Raw genomic sequence first — 19604 nt, 5'->3', positions numbered from 1 at the left:
ACCCAGGGACACTGGTGCCTCAGTCAGGACCATAAAGAGCAGGGCAAGCAGAAGGAAATTGGGGGCGATGAGAAAGTGGGCAGGAGGAACCTCCACCTCTATTTGCATTACCTCAGTGCAGAGCAGATGCAGGTGAGAGAGCCTGAGGAGGGGATGGCAGTCACAGTGGTGAGGGGCAGAGGCCTGGTGACTGTGCCCCTGTGCAGACCTGGGCAGGGCACAACATTCCTCCCCCTCAGACTGCCGCTTACTGCCACCCAGTGTCAGTGCCAGAATTAGCACCAATGGGTCATTTCTAATTCACTTGCCTACCTGCAGAATCCTCCCCTTGGCCCCTAACACCCTTAGGAAAACTTGGCCTCTCAAGAAACCCCCACCAGCAGAACCCCCTCCAGCCATCCCTCATGAGAACTTGGAATCTCACAAACTCCTTTCACCACTTTTTCTGTGTTGAAACCCAGAGCTCCCCTCTCCCTGTGACACCATCAGCCTCCAGCTGATTAACCCATTCCTAATTAGGAAAGGACAAAAGCTGCTTTTTCCTGAGACAGGCACAGTAAAGCCAAGGCTAAGACCCCAGCTCTGTAGCTAAGGGAAGGAAGAGTCTAATGAATTTGGCCAGGGCAGCCAAAGGCCCTCCCAGGAGAGCGTTCCTTATTAAAGATTCATTCCCTCTCACTGGACATGAATTTCCACCAAGTTTAGAACCCATCATATGTAACATCGTGGGACTCTTAGCAAGAGCTTCATAATTTACATTCCCAAGGTTACACTTCTCGCCATTGGTGGGATGATGACTTAGAGGACCAAATTCCAGATTCAGCACTCACTCCTCGTGCAGTATGCTGCCTTTCAAGGTCCTAGGATATTTCTAGGAGCCCTGGTGGCACAGTGGTTAAGTGCTCGGCTGCTAACCAAAAAGTCGGCGGTTCAAACCTACCAGCCAATCCGCAGGAGGAAAGGTGTGGCAGTCCGCTTCTGTAAAGATTTACAGCCTTGGGAACCCTATGGGACAGTTCTACTCTGCCCTATAGGTACCTATGAGTCAGAATCGACCCAACAGCAATGCATATGGTATGGGTTTAGAATGTTTCTAAGGAATCCTTGTGGCACAATGGTTGAACACTCAGCTGCTATCTGAAAGGTTGGCAGTTTGAACCCACCTAGCGGCTCCACGGGAGAAAGATGTAGTGATCTGCTCCCGAAAGATTAGAGCCTACAGAACCATATGGGGCAGTTCTATTCTGTCACATGGGGTTGCTATGAGTCAAAATCAACTTGCTGGCACCTAACAACAGCAACAACAGGATGTTTCTGGGAAGATGAGCCGAAGGGATGGGGTCCTTTCAAATTTACATCTTCGTGGAACGTAATATCCCCTCCAAGCCCCATGGGCCGCACAAGGCTAAAACTGAAAAGTGGTCAGTCATTTCTTTGGCAGGTAAAAGGTCTTCCCTACCCACATTCCATGCTCCATGTTTCCAAATGGGACCACTCATCAAAACCTTAATTCCCTGGGTGTCCAGGTGCCAACGAGCTGTCAGGAGTGTGAACGACAGGTAAGGTCTCCACATGCTGCCCTTCAAATGGTTAGTGCACTTCAAGAAAAGGCTCATAAACCTAAAAGACTAGCTCTTTGCCCTCACCATGGGGGCTGTTTTTCAGGTGAAGGTGTTCCCAGAATCCGTCAGATGATGCTCCTGGATTATCACCTACATCCAACTCTCAGTATGGTGATGGTTACTCTTTGGGTTTCTCTTTGCAGGACGGAAGGCGGAGTGTGCAAAGGGGCCACAGTTGGCGTGCTGCTGGACCTGAACAAACATACCCTGACCTTCTTCATCAATGGGCAGCAGCAGGGCCCCACAGCCTTCAGTCATGTGGACGGGGTCTTCATGCCAGCCCTCAGCCTCAACCGCAACGTGCAGGTACTGTGGCCGCTCTAGCCAGGGCTGGTGTGGTTACCTGTCCCCTGCTTGCCCGTATGCCCCTTGGTGCCCCTGTACATTTTCCAAAGTACTCACCCAGGCAGACATCTCCCCTGCCAGCCTCCCCTTGGGGATTCCCTGTAACCCATCTCTACTTCCACCATAAATTCTTACTTGCTTACTTGGAACAAGCAGGGATTCTGAGACTGGCCACTTGTGGAAAGGCATGGAAAGGAGAGAAGAAAGGATGGAAGGGGGAAACAAACAGTGGCTCAACCTAAGGGGACTCTCTTTCCTGGGAGAGCTTCAAGGGAGAGGTTGTAGCAATAGGAAAGGGAAGTCAGAGCTTGCCTGCCCTGCAGTGGTCATGATGGTCAGGCATGTGCTGGGGCCTTCCCGGGGAGGATGCTGAGCCCTTGTGTGGCTTTCCACTGAGAGGAGAAATAACAAAGTTCAGGAACACCGCCTTCTAAGTGGACGGGCATCTTCTCTTGTGCCCTCTTGCCCCTCCCTGCCCCATTTTTTCTGTTTTCCACATGAAGCAGTCAGAAAGCTTGTCCATTTACATCTCAGGAGCCCAGTCCTACGTAGGTGAATGCTGATGGCTTAAGAGAAGCCCCAAACAGAGTGACAAAGTTAGAGCCCAGTGTAGGAGGGGGAGAAACGGTGTGGGGTGGGGGGTGTTCCTTTCTGGCAGAGCCCTCCTCACCCTAGGCAGGGCACTAACCAGTTATTTTGGGGGTCTTCATCAATACACTTACTTTATTTATTTATACCTTCACTCATTTGCAAAAGAGATTTGAGGCCATTATTCCACAAGGTTAATAAAATACACATGGGAAAGGAAACAGGGTCATGAAAAGAAAGTAGAAACAAATATGCTAACTCGGTGAACAAGTGCAAGTGCTGCAAATGGGCACCACGTCTGTCTGAGCTTCTGGAAGCGAGAGCCAAATGAAAACCCAGTCTGTTGTGTGATGCTTATTATTAGGAAAGAGGGTCAAACCAATCCCTCAGGGGAAACACGTGGACCTTATATCAGTGACGTTGAGCGACGCAATAAACACACATTTGACCATCTAGAGAGGCCCCTGGCTGCTCCACGTGATGGCCCTCAGCCAGCAGAGGACCTTGCCTGGTGGCTGTGCTGTCGAGTCTTCTTCCACTCACTGCTACCCAATCTTCTTTTCCAGGTCACCCTGCACACAGGATTGGAAGTGCCCACAAACCTTGGGCGACCCAAGCTGTCAAGCAACTAACTCTCAGCTCCAGCTCTCCAGCCGTGACTGCGTCACTCCCGGGAGAAGAGTACCGCCATCCCTAATGATATTCAAATGACCCACAGGGCAGGATGACCGGCCACTGGCTAGCTTACAAACACATTTTCTCTGGGGGACAAAGAGTGGGTCTGCAGGCCATGTTTGTTCATTCCACTGTCAGTTGTAACGTGGGTGTTTCATACTCATACCACCTAGATGTTAAACTCATGAAGGAGGATTTTTCTCAAGGGAGTGAGAAGGAAACCATTCTGGGTCTTATGTTTTTGTTTCCTGTTATCTGTTATTAGCTTGTCTTTTTGGGTGGAGGATGGAGGGCAGTCTTTAGGACTGGCATTATTAGAGCAGGAGGCAGGAGATACCATTTTATTCCTTTCCCCAGTGTTAACCCTTTGCTGGAAAACCACTCCTTGAGAGTCCCAAGGCTGCAAGTTTTCATCTTTGCTAGGAAAAGTTTTCCTTTAGCTTTTTCGTCCTGCAGTCTTCAGTATGAGCTGTCACTGCAGACCCAATCCAGGATTGATAGAAAGGGACACTAATTCTTGATTTTTGCCTTTCTTGTTGAACTGTTGGGAACCCTTTAAAATGGCTTCCTTGGGTCCTTTATTAATCAACTCTCTCTCTTTCTCTTTCTCTCTCACTCACACTCACACACACACACAACAGTCTGCTAAAATTCATTCACTCAGTTCTTAGTTCTTAAACACAAATGAAACACTGGGATTTTAGTGACTGTGTGATGAGTCTTCACTTAGTGGTGGCTCTTTTCTGGAACTGGCTCTCCAAGAAATTAACTGAAAATGTATTTGAGTTGCTCTTTTGAGCAGTGCTACTCTCAGACTCATAAGCATATAAGACAGAGACCCTGGGAAAGCCTCTTATAGTTGCTCCACACTTTGCTTTGAGATCAGCCCTAATATCATCGTGAAGGTGCCCTGATGGCTCAGTGATTAAGAGCTTGGCTGCTAACCAAAGGGTCAACCATTCGAATCCACCAGCCGCTCCTTGGAAACCCTACGGGGCAGTTCTACTCTGTCCTATCGGGTCGCTATGAGTCGGAGTTGACTTGACAGCAATGGGTTTGGTTTGGTTTGGATCATCATGAAAGCAAAAAGTGGCCCCAAGGCAGGGGTGGTTCTGCAGGGATTGGGGTGGGCAAGACCTCTGAAGAAGGCAGGAAATAAGATGGGCAGTATCATGGACTTACCAATAAACTGGGATGGTGATGGGTTGGTGGTCCTGGAGACTGAGTGCCCAGAGCAAAATCCTGGGTTACAGAGTCACACTGGCCAGGGCGAGGCTCTGGGACGAGTCCTTCCCTCCTGTCCTGGGAGGACTAACCACCCTTGAGATAAATATTGAGTCATTTCCACCTCTCGGAAACAAAGCTCACCACAGGATCTGCTGTGTCCCTGCTCCCAGAGCATTTTCCTTCTCCTCCCTCCTCTCTTCTCTCCTACCTACTTTGCCACCTCCATCTCCATCTGGTAGTAAAACTTTACTCTCTCCTTTTTAAAGAATATATTTTATCAAGCATTTTATTTTTGAGATTGAGGAGTAACTTGTCTATTTACTAGGTTAATTTTTCTTCCTTTTTGTAAAATTTGATCCGTAAACCGAAACCAACTGTGTTTGCTAGGTTCTATATTCTTGTTTGGATACTATAGTTGCTTTCTGAGTAACCACCGGCCAATGCTGTGCAGATTTTTACCCCTTTATTCAGCGGACCCAACAATCCTACCTCAAAGCTCATGCTTTTGGATCGCAAAGCTGCCTTGTCCAGCTTTCTCGTAGATGTAGCAAGCAAGACCAGCTGCCCAGTATCGTTAAGAGCTGCTTGGAACTGTGCTTAAGGCATCACCGGCAAGGTCCTGGAACCCTCTGCTCAGTGGAAGTCAAAGCCTCAACTCTTCATTCTCGTCCCACTGAGGACTTTCTGGGGTGCCCAGGGAGTTTTTCCTTCTGTCCTGGAGTGCCTCCTGAGCCTGCGAGGCCATGCACAGATCCAGTTGCGGGTGTCCTGCTCTGTTTGGCTGCCTCTCTCTGCTTCCATTTCCCTTTGGCTTTGCTCCTTAGCCAGAGCTCTGGGTGGACTCAGTTTGGAGTGTGGAGAAGATTCCTAAGACTGGAGGAGGCACAGGGAGGCCCACCCTTCCTGGGGCTGAGGAAGCCATGGCCAGCAGGTCCAGAGGCCATCATTTTGGGGAAATGTTTCATTCTCTTTTGGAAAAGATGAGGCCAGCTCCTGGGGAGTGAGAGCAGGGCTGGGAGGCTGGGCGGCAGGGCTGGCAGCAGGCATGGCTCTCTATAGTGGAGCCCAGAGTGAAAGGTGGTGGAGCTCCAGAATCATCAAGGCCAGAGGCACAGGCCACCCTGGTTCTGAAGGGATCGCCTATCTTTGGAGAGCAAGGTGGCTTGGGGCCAGCCTGGACTTCTTAACCCCCTTCCAAGAGCTATCATCTGGGCTGGGAGACATGGAATATGGGGGAAGAAAAGCCCGACAATTTCAGGTAACCTCTTTAAGAAGAGGACAACCTGCAGCTCAAAGAGAAGCTGCCAGGACTTCCTCCCTACCTTGCAGAAATTCCCGGAGGCCCTGTGAACTTTGGGAGCAGGGGAGAATTTTGCTTTTTCTTACCCCTACAAGAGCCCAGAAGCAATACTGCTGGTACCAGGAACAGTCTCAGGCCATCCTCCAGCCACCTCTCCTGTTCTCAGCACAACACATCTTTCAGGGACAAGATCAGACCTAAACAGGAAGGGGAGTACTGTACCACCCACTCTGGTTTTGAAGATCAGAGAAGCAGAGAAGAAACCCATCAACTTCCCATGGCTTCATGTAGCCCTCCCGGGAAGCTCCTGGATCCAGGTCATGGGATGCTTACCTGCCGATGAATTCTCTGCTAATTTACAACGTGGTAGCATTGTTGTACATAGAAATTATATCAAGATGGTTTTGTTGAGCGGGCTGAGGAATAACTTTGGGCAAATCTATCAAGCAGTTTCAGTGAGAAAGGAAGTCAAAGTAGTTTAAAATGTCAAGTTTCATCGCATTGTAAATAATGCCTTTGTAAAGTAGTTCTGCAGTTTGTTCTTTGTTAGTGAGCAAGTTTGGTTAAAGTGTATGCCTTTCCTTTGAAAATGAATCTCTTTTTAAAATACTCAACAGCACCTCATTGCAAACATCCCAGCTCCTAATGCAAAGCAAGGAAGGCATTATGCACAGTCCTGCTTTCTCTCCCTCTCTCTCCTGTTTGGGAAAATGATACTTATTACAATTAAAGAGGACTTCAGTAGTAACTGACCCACAAGGTAACTGACCTGAAACTGTAAAACTGTATGTAGTCCTAGGCAGAATCTCTCAGCCCTACGTGTACTATGTAGTTGCAACAGCACCTGTGGTTGACCTCCCCTATGGCTCACCAAGGTCGGGAAGGGTTATGCTTTCCAGGGTGAGCTTGGGCAAAACTGAGGAGTTCATGGAAAGAGATGGAAGCAGGCCCTTCCCCCTGCTCTGGTTCTTGGTGACCATATTACAGCCCTATCCTGTGGCGTCCTGCCCTCTGCCCTACCAGAGCACTCCCAGGTGAGGACCAGAAGGCAGGATCTGTGCGTACTAATCATCCACGGATATGTGCATTGACAACCTTAATTCTAACTGGAAGTGAGAGGTTTTATCCCCTGTGAAGGCACTTTTCAGTGTCAGTGAGCAGGTGGCTTCCCCATAGATGAGGCTGCTGCTGGTCACAGGGCCATCTGCTGGCTGTGAAATAGTGAGGATGGTTGAATCCTTCTGGGGACTCAATATGTGAATGCTGAAATACTATGACAGGGCAGTGGAGTTATGCCAGGGTTTCACAAGCCACCACATGCCAAGAGCAACCCCCAAGTTATGGCAACCAAAAGTGTCTCCAGACATTGCCCAATGACCCCCTGCGGGCAGAACCTCTCTTGGTTTCAAACTACTGGATTATGCTAATAGATCATCATGTCTCAATGATGTGCTAAGTATGGGCTGAGGGACTTTATCACAATACCCCAAGACCAATGTTTCCCAGAGTTCTTCTGTACCTCAGTGTTCTGCCAGCTGCTGGGGCAGGTAGGGAAAAAGGGAGTGAGGTGTAAACAGAAGTCACCCGGTCAGGTCTGACATTTAACTCACTGAAGAAGTCTCCACCCCAACCCCATTCTTAGAAAGTAAATCTTACTTGGCTACTTTTTATTAGGGGTCACAGGAATTTCTTAATGAGTTTCTGGCCTTCACCTGGCTTAAAAAGCAAAACAACTAATCAGATATAGTTAGAAAATAATCAAGGTATCTGCTGACCCTGGAAACTCTCAGGCCTCTCCCTTACAAGTGAACCAAGCCAGTAGCTGTTTTCATTAATCACATTCCTTGGAGATAAAAGGATCATAGTAATTTTGACTGTATGTAAATGGACTGTGAAATAGATAGGGGTAGGCATGGGGCAAGATGTACTGATTAGACACCAAGTTCAGACTTCAGAAACTCATCTTCAGAAACTCATCTCTTTGAACCAGGCCTTGATATTGGTTCACAAGATGGGTGGGGGCAAATCCCTTCATCTTTCTGTGCCTCAGTATCCCCGCCTGCAAATGGGGCTAGTCATACCAACCTACCTCCTCTGGTGTATTGTGAGGATTATGGAATAACACTGGCTTTGTGGAGATTTGACCACAGCGTCTTCCATTTAAGCCTCTTGTGACCGAGGACATCTATTTATAATACAGCTGCCTGGCTTTAAGGGGGTAAAAATAGACGCTTAAAGTGGGCTTCTTATGATCGTAGAAAGTTAACACCCCACATGTCCCCATTTCCAGTGCAGCCTGTTGTAATGGTACTCTTTGTACAAACCACTGTGGACATGCCACAAATCAGCCTTCTCATTGTTAGTCCTAAAGGCATCTGTGTGCAGAAGCCCCCTTAAGCCCTGGAAGAGAGGCTAGCCCGGCTTTCTGCCTCCTAGTTTACACTAAGTTCCGGTGTCCAAGGAATCGCTCAGCCAGTAGTGTGTCTTGTTTCCAAAGGCCTCCTGCAGAGGGAGCTGCTTTAGAAAGCCAGCTTCTAAGAGTGGGATGAGATACAACTAAGCTGGAGTCTGGGAGGCTGGTTGGTCTCCAAGGTGCTTTTGGATACTGATAAATTCTGGGACTTCACTTGTACAGCCTATTAGAAGGGTTTCCTGGCTCTTTAGATGAATAAAGTTGATTTGGATCAGAAGAAGGAATTGGGAGCTGAGACATACAGAGAAGTTTCTTTTGGAGGTGTCACTGTTCTCTCAAAGAGTGCAGCTCATTAAGGGAGCAGGGTGCCTAACCTAATCCTGGTGAAGGGCCCAGGGGGCTCATGGGAAAGCAAGGTGGGCACTGCAGACCAGGCCAGGCCCTCAGGTAAGGCTCTAAGTGTAAAAACAGACATCAGGGTTGGAAAAGTATGTACAACTGTGGAAGCAGGAACATGGTAGGCACTTCCTCAGTGAGACCCTCAAGTAGGCAAGGCCTTTCCACCTCCTCCCACACCCTGGTGACCGGACATCCCAAGCCCCAGACTTTCTGAGCAACAAAAGGAAGTGGGCAAAGCAGAAAATGTTAAATGCATGATGTAGAATTGCTGCTTTTGCACTAAGCTGTTGTATTAAGCATGAAAGATATTTGTTAAATGTTGGCAAAGGAATTTAACAAGTAACGAAAAGCTCTGTGTCCTTCTTTTGGCTGTAGGCAACGCTTCCATCTCCCTGCCTTCCTTTACCCTTGTTTTCCTCCATCACAGCCTCTTCCTGTCACTAGTTGCTGGTATCTGGTGGCAGCTCTTGGTCTTGTTGGTGTTTATGTTTCACTGGAAACACGGGAGGAAGGAAAGCAACTTTTTTCTAATTTTTGTATTGGTATCCACAAACGTTTGTATTTTTTGAATTGGAAACAGTGTTTTCTGGTCTTTGGGGGTTGGTTGAACTTTGTGTATTGCCTTTTGGAAAACTTGAGTTTTACCAGTCTTAAGCAGATTTGAAATAAATTCTTTTGACACTGCCAACAAGTGAAGGGCATGGTCTGGTCTGTAATTACCGCTCAGCTTCCAGCTCTGACTTCCCCACACTGGCCTTGACTGTGCACTGGGCCAAGCCAAGGCTGCAGGACAGGGATCCCTCTCTGTTCTCTCACCCATTTATCAGGGACAATGTTGTGCTTTTTTGTGTGCCCAGGAAATATTTTTTTTTTTTTGGTGGCAAAAATATAAACAACAAAATATTTGCCAATTCAACATTTTTCACATGTACAATTCAATGACATTCATCATATTGCACAACTATCACCATTATCCGTTCCAAAATTATTCCCCCTTCATTAACAGAAACTCAGTGCCCCCTAAGCAAAGACTCTCGTTTCCCCTCTCTCTCCCATCCCTGGTAACCACCAATAAACTTCGGTCTCTATACATTTGCCTATTTCCTATAAGTGGGATTACACAGTATTTTTCCTTTTGTGACTGACTCATTTCACTAAGAATAACGTTTTCAAGGTTCAGCCCTGTTGTAGCATGCATTGGGACTTCATTTCTCTTTAGGGCTGAGTGCAAAATGGTGATGTCAGTAGTAGTAGTAGCAGCTTCAAAACCTGTCTAACTTCAGGGAGGATAATGAGAATTACCATCAGTACAAAAATCATTCCTATGAGGTGGAGGTCAGATATACCTTCACCCTCCAATCTTTTTACCAATTCTGACACCAGCCGTCCCTCCCATGGCACTCTTGACTTCACTTCTGTGTTCGATAATACACTGCAAGGGCCACAGAGAATTCGCAGATCATAAATGGTTTATTAAGGAAGTTAACAGGATACAGCTCGGAATTAGGATCAGGAAGCACGTAGACAAAGTCTCCCTTTTTCAGCGCAGGAAAGCTCTCAGCTCCTCTTAGCCATGCAAGCCTCTACTAGACCCCCTGAAGACAGGCTCCTCTCAACCCCCTGAGGACAGGCTCCTTTTGACCCCGTCATGTCACCACTGACTCTGCCACAAGGGCCCCATCCAGGCTTGCTGCCACCTGCTCTGCCAATAGGTGCCTTCCAGGCCTGTCGCTGTCTTCAGTGTTACAGCCCCTGACCCGTGTTACATCTCTTTTAGGGGGTTTCTTGCCTCCTCTCTGCTTCTTCTCTCTTCCTTCTGCTTCTGTCTGCCTACTTCTACCTGTCTGAAAAACTTTTGTGGGGTTGGCTGCTTATATACACAACTCCTTGTCAATTTCAAGGCATGGACCCTCCCAGCAGAGGCCACAAACTGACCAATCCCCTCTCGGTAGGCTACAGATACTTCATTTGCACAGTAGGCTGTAGACACTTCATTTGCAGAGTCTATTGATCAGTCTCTGCAAGGCGCATACCAATCACAGGGCAGGCTGCAGCCCAGGGCCAGGCAAAAAGTATCAAACCATCCTTATTTACAGCCTACCCAGAAAATGTCAATCCACCTGGACAAAAGTAACACACACTTTGGGGTAGAAAACTAGGGCAAAGGTAATTCCTCAGGGCTTCAAAATTCTCTCAAGCTGCGTTTCCTTATAACCAAGGCAAAAGGCCACACAATGGAACTCATTTCACCACACGAATATTCCACTGTATGTATGTACCAGATTTTGCTTATTCATTAATCTACTGATGGACATTTAGGCTGCTTCCTGCCCAGGAAATCTTGAGGTGACTACATATTACTCTAAATTATAAGGCACTACCTCAAACAGTGGGGAGTTCATGAAATTCATTTTGCAAGAGATAGTAAGGCTGGAAATCCATAAAAATTTTAAATGGTTAAGATAAATTCATGCATTAAAAATTGCTAATGGGTTACAATGGAAACAGATTTGGGGAAAACATCTTTATTTTTATTTTTTATTGTACTTTAGACGAAGGTTTACAGAGCAAACTAGCTTCTCATTAAACAATACACATATTGTTTTGTGACACTGGTTATCAACCCCATGTCAACATTCTTCCCTTCTCAACCTTAGGTTCCCCATTACCAGCTTTCCTGCTCTCTTGTCCTTGCCCCCGGGCTTGTATGCCCATTAACTCTCATTTTGTTTTATGGGCCTGTCTAACCTTTGGCTGAAGGGTGAACCTCAGTATTGAGTGACTTTATTACTCAGCTAAAAAGTTGTCTGGAGGCCATACTCTCGGAGTATGGCCAGTCTCTGTCTCCAGTCTTTGTCAGACCAGTAAGTCTGGTTTATTTATTTATTTATTTATATTGAGTTAGAATTTTGTTCTACATTTTTCTCCCTATCTGTCCGGGACCCTCTATTGCAATGCCTGTCAGAGCAGTCAGCAGTGGTAGCCGGGCACCATCTAGTTGTGCTGGACTCAGTCTGGTGGAGGCTGTTGTACTTGTGGTCCAATAGTCCTCTGGACTAATCTTTCCCTTGTCTTTGGTTTTCTTTGTTCTCCGTTGTTCCAGATGGGGTGAGACCAGTGGAGTATCTTAGATGGCCACTCACAAGCTTTTATGGCCACTCACAAGCTTTTAAGACCCCAGATGCTACTCACCAAAGTAGATGTAGAGCATTTTATTTATAAACTATGTTATGCCAGTTGAGCTAGATGTTCCCAAAGACCATGGTCCCCACAGGTCTCAGCCCAGTAATTTGGTCCTTCGGGGAGTTTGGATGTGTCTGTGGAGCTTCCATGACCTTGCCTTCTTCAATGGAAAAAACATCTTAACATTCTGATGATCCTAGGAGCATCAAAGAGACTAACCAGCCACTTCAACCAGACTGTGGGTGCTGCTGGCCTGAAAACTCTTTTCCTTGTTACCTTCCTTAAATAATGCTCCCCAAGAGCAGTCATCTCGCATGTCTTGCCACCCTCAGGTACCGGATCCCTGAACGAGCTCAGGTGAGTAGGGAACAGTTGCAAGCTGGGTATCCCAGGAGGCTGACCCTGAGGTTAAGAGAGCAGGATGTTTGTTAAGGAGTGCTCTTGGGATCAAGTCTAAGGAAGCAAAGGGAAGGAAACAGGGCTGGACAGAGGAAGAAGTCAGTCTGCAATGCACTTCCAGTGAAGACCTCAGCCAACTCAGCTCTGGAGCTGGGATGAGGATTCAGAGCTGTGGCACGCTGGGGTGAGAGGACTGGGCTTTCATACCCTCACAACAATCACACACTGCCTGCAGGCCACACCAGGAAGGGGGCATGACCTTGGGTGAGGGGGTTTTCTTCAGTTGAGGCAATCCCTAGAGACGGCTAACCACTGAGGGCTCTGTCCTAGTATTCTCAGCAGCTGAAGGAGTAAGTCCTTCATTCCTGAAAGGGAACCTGAGGGGTACATCACAACGCCCACCCCTTGTGCCACTCAGACCTATGCCCCACATAAGTTTGGGGAGTAGCTTCCAGAATTCCAGTGACCCACTCCTAAGGGAACCTTAGAAGAGGCAGGCTAGTGGGATAAACTACATTCCCTGCCACTGTAGCTGGCCTTGGAGCTACAACTGATATTTGTGTCTACCTCCTCTACTATCCACTCTATGTCTCCTTCACCCTCTGCTAATCTAGGTGGCTTACCTGCTGTTATGATCCAGACCCTCACGCCTGAAGGGTCTAAGCCTCAGGCCATCATGCCCTTCTCAGTAGAAGGTTGCTGCGCTTGTCTACTTATCATCAGAATTGGCAAAGGGAGTACCAAGAGAAGCCCAAGCGGATCACCTAGGTGGCAAGCAGATTCCTCCCTGCCCCCACTATGCAACAGCAACCCTACCTCCTCCTGATCCCAAGGCCAATTGTCCCTGCAAGATGGTGACTCGTTGCCCAAGCAACAGCTTAGATAACAGTTCGATGGGATGCTGTGTTCCCGTCTTCCCCCTTGGGGCAGCCAGGAGTTGAGGGGACGGGAAACACAACTTCCCAAGTGAATCACTAGGAGTAATAGCAGATGGGTCATGTATTCTTTTTATTGGGACACAGCACCATATAAATGTCATCAATTTAGTGTACATTGTACCCTCGAGGATGGTGCCTTATCCTCATAAACTATCACCTCTGAGATGGCTCGAGTCTTCAACCAACCTATCATTTTATCAGGCCAGCAGTTTCAGGATGGTATGGTATGTGGACTCCCAAAACATGTTCCAGTCTTGTGCCTCCCTTGCTGTAAAATAGGTTCCTTGGTTTGATGCAGTGTTGTTCTGTGTGATCCCACAGTGGTGGATAAAGCACTGTAAGCCCTTGGGATAATGGTGTTGGCTGAGGCCCTGAAGGCAGAAAATGAAAACCTGTGACAGGAATAGATTCCTGTCAAAATAATTTATTGCCCCTTCTAGGGTAACAAAGGTCTAGTGCAGCCAATTTGCCACCAGGCAGCTTGTTGGTCTCCTCAGGGGATGGTGCCTTGTCAGAGACTCACTGTTGGCCTCTGTTGCTGGCAGAAGTTAGGTCAATCTCAGCGGAACTACAGTAGAGCTGTTATCTATGTTTGGCTTCAAGCCATGCACCAAGCTGACCCATTTATGAACAAAGCTCAGGCTTTTTCTTCATTTATCAGCTGGTCACAGGTGTGGGCAGAAGGAGAGATGCTGGCACAACAGTGTTGGATAATGTGGGGGTCTTGGCTGTTTGGTCATGCAGCCTGCTTGGGCTTGACCTGGAGGCACCACCTCCATCTTCATATGGGTCACCACTGGGCCCACTGGGCTTTATGATTCAATGGGTCTGATGGTGCCCAGTCACGATGGGCAGTTCTGGCTGCAAGGTCACTTGGTGTCCCAAGCCAGGTGTACTGTCTCTGCCAGAGTCCAAGAGCATGCCAGCAGCTCAGTTTGTTTTTTCTTTTAAATAGACTTCATTTTTAGAGGAGTTTACAGACAAATTGTCCAGAAAGTATATACATACCCTTCATCCCCTGTAGTTTCTCCTGTTATTAACAGCTTGCAAGAATGTGGTACATTTGCTACAACTGGGGAACCAATATTGATGCATTATTAGTTTACATTAGGGTTCACTCTTGGTGTCATACAGTCCAATGGGTTTTGACAAATGCATAATGACATGTGTCCATCATTGCAGTTATCATGCAGAATAGTTTCAATGCCCAAAAAAATGCCCTGTGAGGAGCTGTTTTTTGAAAGGTAATTCTCCACTGCAGATGGCATGACCCCCTAAAATTCTAGGTTAAGACTCTGGCTCTAACCAGCCCCTCTTCTTCCATGACACTGCTAGTGATCTTTTTAACATAAATCAGATCATATCACTCACTCTACTGCTTATACCCTTCATTGGTCTCTCACTGCCCATAACATAGTCAAATTCCTTAAAGAGACTTTCAAACCCTTCAGAGTCTGACTTTCGCTTACCTCTCCTTTTCCAATACACTCATGTGCTGCATAATGTCCATTCAGACAATGTCCGACCACATGTGTCTGTGGTCCCATAAAGTTATAAAGAGTTCAGAAATCCCAATCGGTGACAATTCTGCTATCTGCTGGCCAGGTGATCTTGGGCATGCCTATTAATCTCCTGAGCCTTGGTTTCCACACCTGTAAGATGGGGATCAGGAGGCTATAGAGGGATTAAAAGCAGCAAGGCTATTGAAAGTGCCTTGTAAACTGTGAAATGCTATACAGTGCCCAGCTACCTCTGAGTGCGCTCAGTCGCATACTGAGTCCCTGCCTCCTAGTGCCTCCACCTGGGGCAGCCAAGCCCCTGGCCTGGAGGTGATGCCCTTCCACCCCTCCCATGCCTTGTAAACTGTGAAATGCTATATGCTGCATACATGACATCCAAATCACATAATGTCCTATTTCACAGAGTGTAACATGGATATTAAGCAACGCATGACTGTATATACTTCCTCCTTCCATACTGAAGGAGTCCCTGGGTAGCACAAACAGTTAAGTGCCCAGCTACTAACTGAAAGGTTGGCTGTTTGAATCCACCAGGAGGTGCTTCAGAGAAAAGGCTTGGTGATCTACTTCTGAAAAATCAGCCACTGAAAACCCTATGAGAGGCGGGGTCAAGATGGCGGAGTCGTCACACATTTTCAGTGGTCCCTGTTACAAGAAAGACCCGAAGAAACAAGTGAATCGATTATATATGACAATCTAGGAGTCCTGAACATCAAAGGCAAAGTTGAGGAACTGGACTGAGTGGCAGGGGAGCGAGAGACGGTGCAGAAGCAGCGAGGAGTTGCCAGACCTGACTCGGCGGTAGCCGGAGCCCTTCAGGCCAGATCAGCTCATGGTGCATGGTGAGGCAAGCAGTAGCACTTGGGAGGTGTTTTCCACATCAGGAGAGACCCAGCGGCAGAGAGTCAACTCGGCCATCCAGAACCATTGAGAAGCAGCCCTCGATCAGCAAAAGGTAAGTACTTGCATCTGGCCTACCATGTGGATCAAAAACACCCCCTCTTTGGGAAAAACCCCTCTCCCATTTACCTCCCTCCTCCCTGCTCTGCACTGGGTCTGGAACAGCTTCAGAGACTGCTGGGGTCCCCTGGGCAGGAAGTAGGATCTGTCACACATCCTGAACCATTCTTCCGGCCTTGGAGAGGGAACAAATTAACAAACTGGGGAAAAAGTAATCTGCCAACTCCACGAAGTCAGGAACTCAGGGTAGGCACAGCTCCTTTACCTAGGCACAGGCATAAGGGTCCATGGACTTTGAGTGCCTTTCCCCCTGCAGACCCTTCTGTGTGCCCATTTCAACAGTATAGGCCCTCATTACCACAGCCCAACAGAGTATATACCTTAAGTCTAACTTCAACTGTCTCAGCTGTGAAGTGGCAGGTTCGTGACATTTGACACTGCTCTGCCCATTAAGCAGGGTCTTCAACTACCCACATCAGGGGCCTGAGGACTGGTGGCTCCACCCACGTTGCCTAACCACCTGTGACAGGGGCCCAAGAATAAGTGGTGTCTCCCAGTCCTTACAGCCAACAGCACTGGGTGCTCATAGTCCGTCTGCAAAACCCGCGCACCTACACGCTCCTGGGAACAGAGACACGCTTTCCTCCCACTCAGGGGCAGCCGTTGGCCCCGCCTTGCTCAGTGTGTGTTCACCTGCTGCAGCCGGACATCTGTGCCTACACCAATCACCCATGCCTGTCTAGGACTGTACGTGAGAGCCCGCACCACGGACTTGGTGGCCGACAACCTGGACACCTGAGCTGAATCCAAACAGGAGGAGTGGGCGGACTCCTGGGCTCACATACTTAGTGGCATGTCTAGCCCCCTGGTGTAAGGATGTTGGAGCTTCAGGGGTGTCAGTGATTGGGCTAGCTCACACGAGCAGCCTATTTGGGCATATCAAAACAAGAAGCCAGGACACTGTAAGCAAACATAAAATAAATAAATATAATAACCTATTGATGGCTTGGAGACAATAGTCAATATCAAATCACATAAAGAGGCAGACCATGATAGCTTCACCAAGCTCCCAAAATAAAGAATCAAGAAATTTTCTGGAGGAAGAGAATTTCTTGGAATTACCAGAGGCAGAATACAAAAGATTAATACACAGAACGCATCAAGATATCAGGAAGGAAATGAGGCAAAATGCAGACCAAGCAATAGAGGAACTTAAGATTAGAGAAGAGCATAATTACACATTTAACAGGACGCAAGAATCCATAGAGAGACAGCAATCAGAAATCCAGAAGATTAACAATACAATTTCAGAATTAGACAACTCAATAGAAAGTCAGAGGAGCAGAACTGAGGCAATGGAATTCAGAATTAGTGAGATTGAAAATAAAGCACTTGACACCAACTTATTTGAGGAAAAAATAGATAAAAAGAATTTTAAAAAATGATGAAATGCTAAGAATTATGTGGGACTGTATCAAGAGGAATAACCTACGAGTGACTACAAGTGGGGCATAACAAGAAATACAGAGAAAACTGTTGAAGATTTGTTGGCAGAAAAACTTTTCTGATATCATGAAAGATGCGAAGGTATGTATCCAGATGCTCATCAAACCCCACATAAGGTAGATCCCAAAAGAAAGTCATCAAGACATATTTTAATCAAACTTGCCAAAACCAAAGATAACGACAGAATTTTAAGACTGGCTAGGGATAAATGAAAAGTCATCCATAAAGGAGAGTTAATAAGACTAAGTTCGGACTACTCAGCAGAAACCATGCAGGCAAAAAGGCAATGGGATGACATATATAAAGCCTTGAAGGAAAAAAATTACCAGCCAAGAATTATATATCCAGCAAATCCGTCTCTCAAATATGATGGCAAAATTAGGGTATTTTCAGCTAAACAGAAGTTTAGGGAATTTGCAAAAACCAAACCAAAATTACAAGAAATACTAAAGGGAGTCTTTCGGCGAGAAAATCAATAACATCAGATAACAACCCAAGATTAGAACACTGGACAGAGCAACCAGATATCAATCCAGATAGGGGAGTCACAAAAATAAATCAAAGCTAAAACACTGAAAATAAGGAAACAGAGATGTCAATAAGTAAAAGATAACAACATTAAAACATAAAAGAGGGACTAAAAATGCAGACATAGATTTTACATATGGAGAGGAAATCAAGGCAATATAAAGATATAAAAGACTGGTTTAAACTTAGAAAAATAGGGGTAAATATTAAGATAACCACAAAGGAAACTAACAATCCCTCACATCAAAATAAAAAAACAAGAAAAATATACTCAGCATATACATAATCAACAACAATGAAAAGAAAATACATAAAATGACGCAGCACAGAAAATTAAGTAGAACAAAGAAACTGTCAACAACACACACAAAAAGACATCAAAATGACAGCACTAAATTCATACCTATCAATAATTAAACACTGAATGTAAATGGACTAAATGCACCAATAAAGAGACAGAGAGCGGCAGATGGATTAAAAAACACGATCCGTCTATATGCTGCCTACAAGAGAAACACCTTAGACTTAAATGACACAAACAAACTAAAACTCAAAGGATGGAAAAAAATATATCAAGCAAACAACATTTTAAAAGGGGCAGGAGTGGCAATATTAATCCCTGACAAAATAGACTTCTAAAGTAAAATCCACCACAAAGGATAAGGAAGGACACTATATAATGATTAAAGGGTCAATACACCAGGAGGACATAACTATAATAAATATTTATGCACCCAACAACAGCACTCCAAAATACATAAAACAAACTTTAACAGCATTGAAAAGAACGATAGGCAGCTCCACAATAATAGTAGGAGACTTCAAAACACTACTTTCGGTGAAGGACAGAACATCCAGAAAGAAGCTCAACCAAGACACGGAAGATCTAAATGCCACAATCAACCAACTTGATGTCATGGACAGATACTGAACACTCCACCCAACAGCAGCCAAGTATACTTTGTTTTCCAACACACATGAAACATTCTCCAGAATAGACCATGTATTAGGCCATCAGGCAAGCCTTAAAAAAATCCAAAGCATCGAAATATTATGAAGCATCTTTTCTGACCATAAAGCCACCAAAGTAGAAATCAATAACAGAAAAAGCAAGGGAAAAAAAAAATAAAACACATAGAAACTGAACAACACCTTGCTCAAAAACTACTGGGTTACAGAAGAAATTAAAGATGGAATAAAGAAATTCACAGAATCAAATGAGAATGAAAACACATCCTACCAGAACCTTTGGGACACAGCAAAAGCAGTGCTCAGAGGTCAGTTTATAGCAATAAACGCACACATCCAAAAAGAAGAAAGGGCCAAAATCAAAACCTTAAACCTACGACTCGAACAAACAGAAAGAGAGCAGCAAAAGAAGCCCTCGGGTGCCAGAAGAAAGGAAATAATAAGAATTAGAGCAGAATTAAATGAAATAGAAAATGGAAAAACAACTGAAAGAGTTAACAAGACCAAAAGCTGGTTCTTCGAAAAGATCAACAAAATTGATAAACTCCTGGCCAAACTGACAAAAGAAAAACAGGAGAGGAAGCAAATAACCTGTATAACAAATGAGATGCGTGGTATCACAACAGATCCAATGGAAATGAAAAGAATTATAACAGAATACTATGAAAAATTGTACTCTAACACATTTGAAAACTTAGAGGAACTGGACAAATTTCTAGAAACACACTACCTACCTAAACTAACACAGAGGTAGAATAACTAAATAAACCTATAACAAAAGAAGAGATTGAAAAGGTAATTTAAAAACTCCCAACAACAAAAAAAAGCCCTGGCCAGTCAGTTTCACTGGAGAATTCTACCAAACTTTCAGAGAAGAGTTAACACTACTACTACTAAAGGTATTTCAGAGCACAGAAAAGGATGGAATACTCCCAAACTCATTCTACGAAGCCAGCATAACCCTGATACCAAAACCAGGTAAAGACACCACAAAAAAAAGAAAATTACAGACCAGTATCACTCATGAGCATT

General features: G+C 45.8%; 1 protein-coding gene across 1 annotated transcript in view; it reads left to right on the top strand.

Annotated features, from left to right (window-relative positions):
• Positions 1–16368, top strand: part of TRIM67 (tripartite motif containing 67) — a 75152-nt gene extending 58784 nt beyond the window's left edge. Inside the window, exons 8-11 of the mRNA XM_012554497.1 lie at positions 1766–1928; positions 6745–6791; positions 12085–12109; positions 16252–16368. Of these exons, the coding sequence (XP_012409951.1) occupies positions 1766–1928; positions 6745–6791; positions 12085–12109; positions 16252–16368 (352 nt within the window). The remainder of the gene's footprint in view (positions 1–1765; positions 1929–6744; positions 6792–12084; positions 12110–16251) is intronic.
• Positions 16369–19604: the final 3236 nt, after the last annotated feature.

The sequence above is a fragment of the Trichechus manatus genome, unplaced genomic scaffold (genome assembly GCF_000243295.1).
Source record: "Trichechus manatus latirostris isolate Lorelei unplaced genomic scaffold, TriManLat1.0 scaffold00021, whole genome shotgun sequence".
Classification (NCBI taxonomy): domain Eukaryota; kingdom Metazoa; phylum Chordata; class Mammalia; order Sirenia; family Trichechidae; genus Trichechus; species Trichechus manatus.
Note: the sequence above shows the minus strand (reverse complement) of the source record. Positions and strands in the feature narration are given on the sequence as shown.